Source organism: Nuphar pumila, chromosome 7, assembly GCF_984573655.1.
Source record: "Nuphar pumila chromosome 7, dmNupPumi1.hap1.1, whole genome shotgun sequence".
Classification (NCBI taxonomy): domain Eukaryota; kingdom Viridiplantae; phylum Streptophyta; class Magnoliopsida; order Nymphaeales; family Nymphaeaceae; genus Nuphar; species Nuphar pumila.
In genome coordinates, this window is record NC_143255.1 from 31,920,654 (window position 1) to 31,934,226 (window position 13,573).

Consider the following 13,573-nt stretch of genomic DNA (forward strand, 5'->3'; position numbering starts at 1 on the left):
GAAGAGGGAATGTCCAGTATTAAATAATAAAGAGTAAAATTAGCTTACACACCTGCGCAGCGCTCCACTATTCACATAAAACCATCTAGTTCAGGTCTCCGGCTTGGATCTACAAGCAATCTTCCCCACTTCACGCAAAAGTTACAATGTACAACAGCACAGAAAAAAATACACAACATTGTGCTGCAATCCAGCAATACTATGATACATACTCAGCCTACCACATGTTTCATATCTCATAAATAGCCACCTGTCAACACCCAAAATAAGCGAGGAGGGTTGGGGGGGGGGGGGAGGAGAGAGGGGTTGGCAGCCAAGGCAAACGAGAAAAGAATACACCTACAACCATAAAACTTTCCAATTGGAAATGTAGGAGCCTCAGCTGCCAAAAACTCAACAAATTCGGCATCCGCCTCCAGAACATGCCTTTTCACATAGCTGACAAAGAAGGTGACATCCATGTCACATCACTGGCAGTTCGAACAGTTCAGATGCCTTCACCGGAACTTGGAACACCCAATAAACTTGTAATACCTTCTTCATCCACCAATCTCAGCGGCCAGACATGGATTTAGAAATAAAAGCTAACCCAGCAGATTGTTACTCTTTCCCGCATGGTAAGCCTAGTATGCTAAGGGTGCTCTCCGTGAATAATTCCATCCCTTGTCAGATGACTCTTGATTGTGTACTCCTAAAGCGTGAGCAGCCACAGTATGAACATGGAAAAGTAGAGAGCTAAGCGGGATATTGCACAAGAAATGTAACTGAAGGATCTTATATCCAGGCAAGAGGGCCACGATCATTTGCAACTTGAGGACGGCCTCTGGTTGGTGTCGGCGGCCTATGAACATTAAGCTCCTGATTTTCATGAAACATACAATAATCAGCAAAGCTACACAAACCTGTTCACATGCTTAAATTCTCACTGAAAAGGATACCTGCATCCATGTGTCTTCAATATGAGGCTCAGGTGATGTTTCCGGTGACGAAACTGCTGGTGGCAAAGGATGAATGAGTTTTGGGACAACAACAAGGTCTCTTCCCAATACCAAGATCGCCCCCGCATTATTTGCAGTACCTGTGTGGTTGACACAACAAAATAAGGTGCACTGACAATTGACACAGAAAAAGGGAAAGGGAGCTTATGAGCTGCATACCACAGTAGTTGGTGGCGGAGAAAAGAGTGATCAAATGGCCTTGCGCAAATCGTTCAAAACCATCCATCACACACTCATGTGCACGTACAATCAACTGAAGATCATTATTATTGCAAAACTCCATCACACGGTCAGGCTGCAGAAAGTGTTCTACAAAGTTAGTGACCGAGTACAAGAGAACATCTGCAAAGAATAAAAGAATCCAAGAATAACACCCGAAATACAAGTGATAAGCAAAACCATTTCCCATACGAAGCATTAAATTAATGAAAGTTGCATTGCATGATGGCTTCTCAAATAAATGCATTACATAAAGTAATCTTTAACTTGTGTCTGGTTTTTCCTGATCTACTGTATTTTTGTTTTTTCACGTGCAATTTTTTGTCTGACATTGTCAATCCCAGAAAGAATCATAAAAGTGCATAGGTGGTTGATTTCCTCCTTTCCAAGTACAGCGACCTTATGAATGTTGATAATGAGGATTAACCTACAAAATTTTAATTATGACGCGGAAGAATTCTTTGTAGTTTAAGATGTTACCTTGAATTGTGATTCTAATTAGGCATGTCGGTATCAGCTTTTCTCATGAAATACAAGTGCATAACAATAAAACCACTAAGATCTACTTCCAAAGCTTCAGAAAGAAATGAAGAATATCCCCACAACAATGACGGAGAAATAAATCCATCTCTGCAACTGGAGTACCGAATTAAGCTTCACTATCATCAAAGTTGTGTCCCAAAAACAAAAAGAAAAAGGACGGGGAATTAACTGCATACAGAGACCCAAATGGGGTCATATCAGGCTGCAGTGAAAGAAAGACTAGAAATAATCCATTTGTAGCCAAATTCTGAAATTCATCCTTTGGTGGCAAGGCAACTAAATGATCTTACTGAATTCCATACTTCAAAAGAAGAGCAATGCTCCAAAAAGTCAGTCCAGCCACTGGGTCAGAGTGAAAAAGAAATTTTAAAGATTATCAATCAGTCTTGTTCTTTGAAAAAGATAGTAGGGAAAAAATTCAAAATCTTTAACAAAAGGAATAAAATTCAAAACTCAAATATAACAACAAATGGAAACTGGAAAGCTTTTATCAAACTATTTTACATTAAAGAGAAACACACTCATTATCATTCATTTTCCAGACAATGAGCTATTTGTCAGTTTTATCCACTGTCAATTGACTGCAGCTCCTTATGGAACACAGATAATGCATTCTAAGAAGAGATCTGACAGTGAGCAAGCATGACACTTATGTCATTCTAAAAAAATCTTACACAAGCTACAAAGTTTTTTCAAACAGAAAAATAGATGTTTGAAAGGAAATTCTAACAAATCTCTTTTCCTCAAGTCCTGGGAAAATATTGGGAGACATATAACCCCTCATGATAGAAGTGAGAAAAATACCATATCAAATTTTAGTTTTGATGAATATTTTGATACTCGGCTTTTTTCCCTCTGTTTTGGAAACAATTACCAAGAATATACAGTAATCCAAGAAGTAGTTCATTCAATGCAGAACTATTTACATACGTTTTCAAAATTTAGACCCGAAATCTCTGGCTATGGATTTAGAAAGTAACAACAATTATAATAACAATAGCCTGCATTCACTGACAAAAAAGAGAAAACAGCCAATTTCATGAAAACTCGCTAGAATTTAGAATTTCAACATATCTTTAGGTTTGCAAAATCCATTACCAGAATGTATTGAATGTATTCCTAATCTTTATGCACTACAGAAAGAAGCCCAATATGGACCTTTTTATCACAGTGATAACATAAACAAGAGCTTGAGAAAATACAGGATATGTTCTAACTATTCAAGTTTAGATGATCAATACTCAAGAAAGAGCTCACCCCAAAAGTAACCAACCCAGGTCCTCTTGCATTTGGGCGTAAGCCCTCAACACTATCATTCTCTGTAGGATCAGACCTGTAAATAAACCAATTTTTGAGCTTTATTAAACTTATCAGCACATACATGCATAACATACATACACGTGTGTGTAACGTCTGCATCAAGAATGTGCAACCAATTCTATGTGGTGCATCTATGACATCATCTAAGCCATTGGATTAAATTCAACGCAACAGCTCAAATTTAATTTTAAAAAAATCATGCTTTCAAAAATGGTACCTCATACCTATATATATATATATATATATATATATATATATATATATATATATATATATATATATATATATATATATATATATATATATAGAGAGAGAGAGAGAGAGAGAGAGAGAGAGAGATGACGAGGCCCTCACCAAGTGATTAGCCAGTCCTGACCTATTCAAAAAGTCATAATTACAGGTGCTTTCACATAAACTGAACCTGTAGCGTACATCGGTACTCACTTACTATAAGACATACTCTGGATCAAATCATTTAATAAAGAAACTGATGATTTTTATTGTAATGTTCTAATGCAATATCAGATGTTATATCAGATGTTAATTTCTAGCTCTCTTTAAAGCACTGTCCGAACATAAAAATCCTCTAATCTAATGAATGTTCTCCGCTAAATAAATTATAAAGAATACATCTGTAGAACTTGTTTGCAAATAATCACATGAAACACATATTTTGAATTGGTTAGAATCGGTTTCCCTTTTGAGAGAGGGAGGGAGGGGTGTCTGCCTGTTTCTCTTTGTGTGGGTGCGTGAGGATGCAAGCCTGTGCGTGTGTGAGTAAGAAAGGAAAGTCACGCACCACAAAAGATCCATGAGAACCACAGAGCCAGTTTCCATAGTTATAGGTCGTTGCAGGTTTTCAATTTGCTCCACATGATTTATAGAACGGCCAATTCCACCATGCATGCATATAATTTTCTTTTCAATAAGAGCTGCCAAAGGAAGCCAATTGAATAATCTGTTTATACGGTGCCAAGCCCAAATCCCATCCCGCTCTCCCTGGATGCAAGTGAATCAAATTTGAAAACCACAAGCAAATAATCTGCAGTCACAAAAGGATATAAATAAAACAGGGCCATTAAATACCATGCGTTCAATACACTCAATCCGGAAACCAAACAGAGCATTGATATCTGCTGCCTCATGGTTCCCACGAATTAAATGCACGTTGTGAGAGTATTCGACCTGGATAAAAAAGAAAGACATGAAACCAAAACTTTCTGCTAATACATCAAGTAAAGGCCACCATACACATGAAATGAAGTATAACTAACAGGGTAGAATACCTTGAGAGCAAGCAAGAGAGAGATGGTTTCTAGGCTGTGCTGGCCTCGGTCAACATAATCGCCCAAGAATAGGTAATCAATATAACTGCAAAGGTAGGCGACACAGAGAATTGTTCACCAGCAAAGAAAACTACCAGCGGAGAAAATTTCTTCTGCTATTAGTAATGTAACATGAATGTGAGGGCCATAAATCCACCAGATAATCATTTTGATAACACAAACTTATTAGAAGGAATGCCCGAAGCATCCAATCAGAAAGAGTTATCATTATACAAATCCTGATCATTTCCAATCAGAAAATAATACAAAACCACAGAAAAACAATAATCACAAAATGAATTCACAAAAAGAAACCAAAACAATTGAAGTTAATAACATGCCAAGCTTTTGAAATATTTTAATGCCAAATTTTTGAAATACATAAAATCTTGAAAAAATATTTTAGTCTTTATTAGTCAAGACATTATTTCTCACAACAATTGATTGTGGAAGATTTTTCAAAAGAAAAACCTCAACTCAACTACATAGTATCAGCTCAGGCTTTTTCTTGAAACAAGGTCATTTTAGTAATTTTAACATGTTTCAAAAAAGATGTGTTTCATCTATGCATGTGGGGAGGAAAGAAACATCTGTCTTTCATAATTTGTTAGTACTACAATAGAGAAAGACATCATAAATTTGGTCAGGTATTGTTTGTTCCTTTTTTGTGAGATTAAGCATCCATGGCGGTGTCAAGAAGAGAAATTTAGAAGAAAGAAATAAATAAAATGGAAGAAAAGAAAGGAAGTGCAGAAGAAAGAAAAAAAGGAAAGAGGGGAGGAGAGGAGGAAGAAAAAGTGTTAGCAATTGTTAAATTATATATCTAATCATTCAATGTAATATATATATTTTATATATATAAGGTAATACATATACATATATTAATATATATGTATATGTATCTACTTATTATATATATAAAATATATATTTCTGTTTTGTTTAGCCGTAGGGGTAGATTAGTCTTTTCCTCTATTTTACGCACATTCAATTTATGAATGTGATTGTAATTTATTTTTGTTTTCTTTTTCTTTTATTTTTTATTTTCTTTTATGTAAAGTACCAAAAAGTACCTTGGGGGCCCCACTAACATAGACGTTGGGCCCTCTCCAACGGTCACATTTGTGACCGTTGGAGGGGCTCCAACGTCTATGAGTGGAGCCCCTCCAAGAACCCTCTTGTGTTGTTATAAATAGGGGTTTCACCCCTTTGTATTTCTCATGGCTTTGAGTCAAAGCCCAAGTTCTCAATAAATTGATTCCATTGTTTTTATGCCTTTGTGCATTTGTGAGTTATTTGTGAGTTGTGCCTTTGTGCACAAGTGTTCTTATTGTGCATTCGTGGTGGGTTTATTATCAAGAATATTAAGGTCTTGATATTAGTATCTTATTGGAGATACTTTCACATGGTATCAAAGCCTCGTTGGAAGGAGGAGGATCGTGCATCTCGTCTCTTGTGAAGTACCTCGAAAAATGTGCCCTCAAGCTAGTGAAGTTTTGGAGTAAAGCATTTGCTTCGGGCAATATTTTAGAAGCAACTTTTGTCAAGAAAAGGTTGAAAAACCGTTAAGGTACGCATTATTTTTCATCTTTTCTTCTCTCTAATGGGTGAAAAAGACTCCCACTTCTCCCTTGGGTTTAAACTTAGTGGTTCGAACTACCATGTGTGGGCCGGCAATATGGAAGCCCATATCAAAGGGAAAGGCCTTTGGGGTTACGTTCAAGGTTCCATATCGGAACCCGAACCCAAACTTTCTATTATAGAGAAAGGGGAAATTAAGATTCTTGAAGGAGAAGATAGACAAAAGGCCTTAGAAGAATATTCCAAAAAGCATGATGAGTGGGAAATGAAGAACTTCAAAATATTGTCTTGGATTTTTTCATCCGTCGAAACCAAGATCAATGCCAACATCATTAAGTTTAAAAGGGCCTCCGAAGCTTGGTTGTACCTTGAAAAAATGTATACTTCAAGGGACTTGTCTCACAAATACTATCTCCAAAAGAAAGCCTCGACTCTTCAACAAAAAGATTTATCTATTCGGGAATATTTTGCCAAATTATCATCTATTTGGGACAAGCTTGCCATGCTCGAACCAAAATGGAGCGGAGAAGCTATTGAATTAAGGCACAAACAACTAGAGGAAGATCGATTTTTCAACTTCCTAAATGGTCTTAGACCCGAATTTGAGCAAATTCGGTCCTCTCTTCTATCCGCTTTTACATCCCCCTCTATTGAAGATGTCATCACCAAGCTAAGTGGTGAGGAAACACGTATGGGGATTAGTAAAAATAATCCAAGCATTCTTGCTACGCCTTCTCAAAGTGATTATGAAGTGGTTAATGCTGTGTCAAGACCCGGAAATAATTTGAAGACCTACAAACCGCCCCATTTCAAAAATCAAGGGCAAAATGATCGATATGGCAAGAGAGATTATAGCAAATTAACTTGCCATTTTTGTAAAGAACCGGGACATATCAAACCCAATTGTCCCAAATGGAAGAAATTTCTTGCCGCGGCTTTAGCATCCCAATCGAAGGAACGGCCTTCGACATCAAATGAACCTCTTTCGCTTCATCAAATTATGGATGCTCTTCAACCTCTTCTCAAAGGAGGCATTTCTGGAGCCGCTATGTCATCATCTTCCTCTCTTGGTAAGACATCTTGGCTACTTGATTCCAGTGCTTCGTTTCATATGACTCCAAGCCATTGTTTTCTTTCTGATTATTCTAAAAATTGTCTTCCATCTTTTGTCTCAACGGCGGATGGAACACCTCTTGAAATTAAAGGAATGGGCAATTTTGAAAAACAAGACTTCTTTATCCCAAAAATTCGTCTTATACCAAAACTAAACTTAAATTTACTTTCTGTTTCTCAACTCTCGGACTGTGGTTGCGATATAAAATTCTCTTCTGATAAATGTTGGATACAGGATCGCCAGTCCGGGGAGTTGATTGGGGAATGCTCTAGGAGAAGAGACCTCTACTATGTTGATTTTCTTAAAATTCCCAAGAATCAATTTTGTAATGTTGCTCAAAAAAAAGATATTCATGTATGGCATAAGAGATTGGGTCATCCCAACATTGTTAAAATCTCTTATTTGCCTTTTATTAAGCATCTTTGTAATGAAAATTTTGTTTGTAATGAATGTATTCTTGGAAAAATGAGAAGTCTTCTTTTTCCTCAAAGATCCATGTCTACAACAAAACCTTTTGAAATCGTTCACTCCGATGTATGGGGTCCGGCTCCGATGATATCCAAGGGAGGTTTCTCTTACTATGTTATCTTTGTGGACGACTTCACTAGGTTTAGTTGGATATATTTTCTTAAACATAAACATGAAGTTTTTTCAACTTTTAAAACATTTCATATGATGGTTTTAAATCAATTCAATGGAAATTTAAAAATTCTTAGAACCGATTCGGGTGGCGAATACCTTTCCAATGAATTCAAAAGCTATCTTGAAAATTATGGAATTCTCCATCAAAAGTCGTGTCCTAAAACCCCCCAACAAAATGGGTTGGCTGAACGAAAACATAGGCATATTATTGAAACCACACGAACTTTGCTCATTTCCCAAAATATTCCGAAAAAACTTTGGGCGGAGGCCGCTCTTACTTCTGTCTATCTCATAAATAGACTTCCATCTAAAAACTTGAACAAAATTTCCCCATTTGAAAAATTATACGAAAAAGAACCTGATTATAGCAGATTAAGGGTTTTTGGATGTAAATGTTTTGTCCTTACTGATAAAAATGACAAACTCTCCCCTAAGGCCATTCCTTGTGCCTTTCTTGGTTATTCTGAAACTCATAAAGGCTTTCGTTGTTATGATGTTAAAAGTGATAAACTATATGTTTCCAGAAATGTAAGCTTCTTGGAAAATATTAGTGGTTTTGAAAAACTTGAAACTAATGACGAGAATATAGACTATTCTTTTTTGTTTGATTTATTAACTGAAGAAGATGATACTAGTGATATGAAACAAATCAAAATGACTTGAATAATAATGAAACTCATTCTAATCAACGCATCAATGAAGAATCACATAGAGATCCTATAACCTACTCTCATAGAGATAGGAATACTTTTAGAAGTGCCCTCGAAAGATATGATAGTGAGTCTACCCCTTCAAGTGAAGGAAATCTTCGTAGGACCGAAAGATCAAGAAGACCCCCCTCTAGGTTCATCTCATATGAGTCTTTTTCACCAAAATATAGAGCATGTCTAAGTGCCATTCACTCGTACACAGAACCTAGGGATTTCGAGGAAGCACGAAAATGCCCAGAATGGATAGTCGCTATGAATAATGAACTTGAAGCCATAAAGAAAGCAAAGACCTGGGAGTTTCAAGACCTTCCTAAAGACAAGAAAGCAATAGGGTGTAGATGGGTATTTAAAGTCAAAACTAAGAGTGATCGGTCTCTTGAGAGATATAAGGCCTGCTTAGTTGCAAAAGGATATGGTCAAAAATATGGGATTGATTATGAGGAGACTTTTGCCCCTGTTGCTCGAATGGTCATCGTCCGATGTCTTATAATCGTTGCTTCAATCAATAAATGGAACATCTATCAGATGGATGTTAAGAATGCGTTTTTAAACGGAGATCTAAACGAAGAAGTATATATGGATGCTCCTCCTGGAATAGAGTATCCTAAAGGAAAAGTGCTTCGTCTTCGGAAAGCACTTTATGGTTTAAAACAAGCTCCCAAGGCTTGGTATGATAGGTTTAACTCCGTAATGTTAGAAAATGATTTCTCATCCTGCTTTACTGATACTGCTTTGTTTGTTAGAAAATCTAATGCAGGGATTGTTATTCTACTACTTTATGTGGATGACATGCTTATAACTGGGAGCGATTCTAAAGGGATTAAAAGCATAAAATCCATTTTAAAGGATAAGTTTGAAATGTCTGACTTAGGCTTCTTAACTTATTTTTTGGGTATTGAGGTAGCTTACTCTCATAGAAGATATTTTTTGTCTCAAACTAAGCTTGCATCTGAGATTATTGACATGTCAGGTATTACAGATGATAAAATTTGTGAAACTCCTGCTATAGTAGGAGCTAAAATGAAGATTGATGATGGTGTTCCTCTCTCTGATCCTACTCCCTACAGGCAACTAGTAGGATCGTTGATGTACCTAAGTATCACCAGACCAGATATCTCACATGCGGTGCATACGGCAAGTCAGTTTCAGCATGCACCAACTTCTGTTCACATGGGTGCTATCTTACATGTCGTAAGATATCTAAAGCACACTATTAATAAGGAAGTTTTTCTGTCTTCTTCTTCTGAGTTAAGATTAATTGCTTATACTGACTCTGATTGGGAAGGTGACCCAAATAACCGTCACTCCACCACTGGTTTTTGTGTATTCTTAGGAGACTCATTAATCTCATGGAGATGTAAGAAGCAGCAAAAGGTGTCTTTATCATCAACTGAAGCGGAATATTGTGCCATGGCAACTACTACCATGAAAATTGTTTGGATTCATCAGTTGTTGGAAGACATGGGGATCACTATTGAAGGGCCTACTAAGCTTTGCTGTGACAACAAAAGTGCGATTTATATTGCTAAGAATCACACTTTTCATGAGCGGACCAAACACATAGAGATGGATTGTCACTACGTTCGGGAGGCGTACCTCAAAGGAATCATTGACCTTCCATATGTCACGTCTGAATATCAATTGGCGGACTTCTTCACTAAAGCCTTGTGTGCTCCGCGTTTCAACTTTCTTCTTAGCAAACTCTCGGTCATCCTGCCCTAGGTTTGAGGGGGGTGTTAAATTATATACCTAATCATTCAATGTAATATATATATTTTATATATATAAGGTAATACATATACATATATTAATATATATGTATATGTATCTACTTATTATATATATAAAATATATATTTCTGTTTTGTTTAGCCGTAGGGGTAGATTAGTCTTTTCCTCCATTTTACTCACATTCAATTTATGAATGTGATTGTAATTTATTTTCGTTTTCTTTTTCTTTTATTTTTTATTTTCTTTTATGTAAAGTACCAAAAGGTACCTTGGGGGGCCCACTAACATAGACGTTGGGCCCTCTCCAACGGTCACATTTGTGACCGTTGGAGGGGCTCCAACGTCTATGAGTGGATCCCCTCCAAGGCCCCTCTTGTGTTGTTATAAATAGGGGTTTCACCCCTTTGTATTTCTCATAATACTGCGTATGTGTGTTTGCATCAGAGTTACCAGAAGCTTCTTAGGTAGGTGGAAAGCACGCTTCCCGAAAGCATGATACTCCTCGCTTCCAAAACTTCATGGGAATCTCAATTACCCCACGCTTCTTCTATGCTTTCCACACACATGGTTTATACTTCCCATATGCTTTTCTCACATTTCTTTTCATGTTTTTTAGGTATTTTCTCTCACGCTTCCACTCACTTCCCATGTACTTTCTCTAAATTGGTAACCATCATCGTTATATTTTAACAAAAATTTAACTCTTACTGAAAAATCATGAAATAGAAGAATAATCAAATTTTATTTTAGTTTTTATTTGCTTCTTGTTCGATTTCTATTCAATTACCATATTGAATCACTTTTTATTCCTATTTCGCTTTCAAATTGATAATATGCTTCCCGCTTCCTATAAATTTTAAAATGCCTCGCTTCTCGCTTTCGCTTCCCGTATTGTTTTCCGCTTCTGCTTCCTAGTTTGACAACCTTGGTTTGCATGCACATGAGTGATCATGTCATTAGTACCATACTATCTAAGACACCCCACTGATTTTTTGTGTCTTTTTTGACTGCTTTGTGGATCAAGCCCTACAAATTACCTACTCAACTAGTTTAGGAAGCAACATGCTTTACCCTGTGCAATTGTGATGTAACAACAGGTTTTTAAAGAGTTTCAAAAATTGACTGCCCATAATGCAGCAAAACATCATGATAAGAAAAAGGTGTGTGTCAGTGGGGGATGATGTGTGTTTGGTACTTTGGTCAAAACGACTCGATCCAAAGTGCATTTCCTACTAAAACAAACTATGCCAAACACATGTGAGTCTGTAGCAAATAAAGCTTGCACCTATAATTTTCCACTAGAGTATGGTGCATATATATGGAGAGAGTTAGAACAACGTTGGGTGCACCCAGTACGTATGCGCTAGGCATCGAACAACGTTGGGTGTGCCCAGTACGTCCGCCTATATTTTTTGTGTTTTTGACCTTTAGCAGCAGTTGCAACCACCACTAAAGGTCGTGGCAGAAAAAAAGGATTCAACGATGGTCGCGACCGCCTCTAAGTCCTCTTTGTTTACATAAAAAAGATGTTTGGAAGGAAAGCATTTGATTTTCATAGGACGCTTTGTGTGTTTGACAATACTATATATATATATATATCATTGTCACTGATATCACCGATATTTTGAAAATATCGTGATATTATCAGCTATTTCAAGGTAGCCGATAATATCGGGAATATATCGCGATGTTTTCAAAATATCGCCAAAAACAAAATATTGTGATCTTTTTTTAGAATTTTTTTTAAAGTTTGCATTTCCATTTTTTGTTTTTTTTTATATTTTAAAACCTTTAAAACATGTTTCCTTATATTTTTGCAAGAAAAATAATGCAAAAACTTATTATTTTCTTAGCATTTTTGTTGCTATTTATATTTTTTCCAATTTTTTAAACCACCAAGATATTCCCAAGATTTATCAACTTTTGAAAATCTCTCCAAGAAATTGCCTTTAACAATACAGGTGACTATGATATATATATATAGAGAGAGAGAGGCACACAAATTCATGGATATACACAATACCATAAACACTTACGCTATGTCGCCTGCGGTTGAAGGAGATCCATACTCATCAAATAATCGCATAAGGTCTCCAAACTGACCATGCAGATCACCAAAAATCTTTACAGGAGCTTTAATTTGCAGAACACTTGGTTCAGAAGCGAAAATTCTCTCAGCACTTTCACAAAGATCAGCAATCTCATTGCAATCTAAAAAGAATTGCCTGCGAACAGGAGGTTTCCAACCACGTGGCTTCAGAAGATGTGCTATAACCTGCAACTCAGAAATGGAAGTAACTAAAATTAACAAGCTATAAAATGTAACAGAGAAAACATGCAGTCAACTTACAGAACTTCAAATCAACAATAGGCTGAAAAAGTTCCCATGACACGTCTGCATGAACGAACCAAAAGCTAACACTTTATGCATTCATGCTACATTTAGCTTATAAAAAGAATAAAACCTGTTGTATTTCTTATGAACAACCTTACAAGCTCTTGACACTTTTGTAAGAGCTTTTGTAGTATGCATTCTTTCTTAAATGGATACTTCATTATTGCTCCAGTTGTATCCTCTTATAAACTAATAGTAATGAAAACTCCACAATTATGGGTGCACTATGCATTAGGGGCCAATTAAGAATCAGTCACCACACCAAGTGAAGATATTCATAATATATTCTTCAGCCACCTGTGCCGGAAATCCGGAAATGCAGCAAAAAGAACAGAGAAAAAAGAGTGTTATCTTTCCAATGTCACTGGAATCACAGTGATTCGATGAGTGGTTGGTGAGATAAGCCTCCGGAAACACAGATTAGTTGACTGTTTCACCACACAGGGAAAATACCAGTACCAGATTTTGAGTTGACCAAAAGAAAACTAGGTTTTTGGCAAGATAAATTCCAGTATGTTAAAGTTTTTGATAAAAAAATCTAAGGCAGTTAAGAGGTTTAAAAAAGAAAAATAAAACGATATTTGTGAAGTTATGATAAAGTGTCCGATAGTGTTGGGCATTTTCTTAAAACTCAAGGAAATTTCTTTACATTAAACTTGGAGACAATCAATACATTGTGTCTATCATTGCCAGGCAGTTTGATGTGCAAAACTGGCATGTCCAAGCCATGTCAAGTCATATTAGTATTAGTACCTGTGACAATGAATCTTTTGAATATTAAATGCCAGGTCTTTTCATTACAATATATGTACAAACAAGGAAGAATCGCTATTGTCTTGAACTAGCATCAGAATTTCATCCTTCCTTCTCCCTTACATTTCATCTTTTCTGGTTTCCTGCACCCCAGGAAATTCACCCTTCTATAAGCAGGGAAAAAGAAGAAAGCGACAGAGAAGGATATATGGCCAAGAGATTATCCCATATGAGAATAAGGGAC

The 13,573-nt window shown here is 36.5% G+C and overlaps 1 protein-coding gene across 1 annotated transcript in view; it reads right to left on the bottom strand.

Moving 5' to 3' along the window:
* LOC149831791 (serine/threonine-protein phosphatase BSL3-like) overlaps nt 1-13,573 on the bottom strand; it is a 34,038-nt gene continuing 20,465 nt past the window's right edge. Inside the window, exons 15-22 of the mRNA XM_090014135.1 lie at nt 12,218-12,456; nt 4,367-4,451; nt 4,167-4,265; nt 3,880-4,079; nt 3,018-3,093; nt 1,158-1,293; nt 939-1,078; nt 1-858 (exon numbers count right to left, since the gene is read on the bottom strand). Of these exons, the coding sequence (XP_089870261.1) occupies nt 775-858; nt 939-1,078; nt 1,158-1,293; nt 3,018-3,093; nt 3,880-4,079; nt 4,167-4,265; nt 4,367-4,451; nt 12,218-12,456 (1,059 nt within the window). The 3' untranslated portion in view covers nt 1-774. The remainder of the gene's footprint in view (nt 859-938; nt 1,079-1,157; nt 1,294-3,017; nt 3,094-3,879; nt 4,080-4,166; nt 4,266-4,366; nt 4,452-12,217; nt 12,457-13,573) is intronic.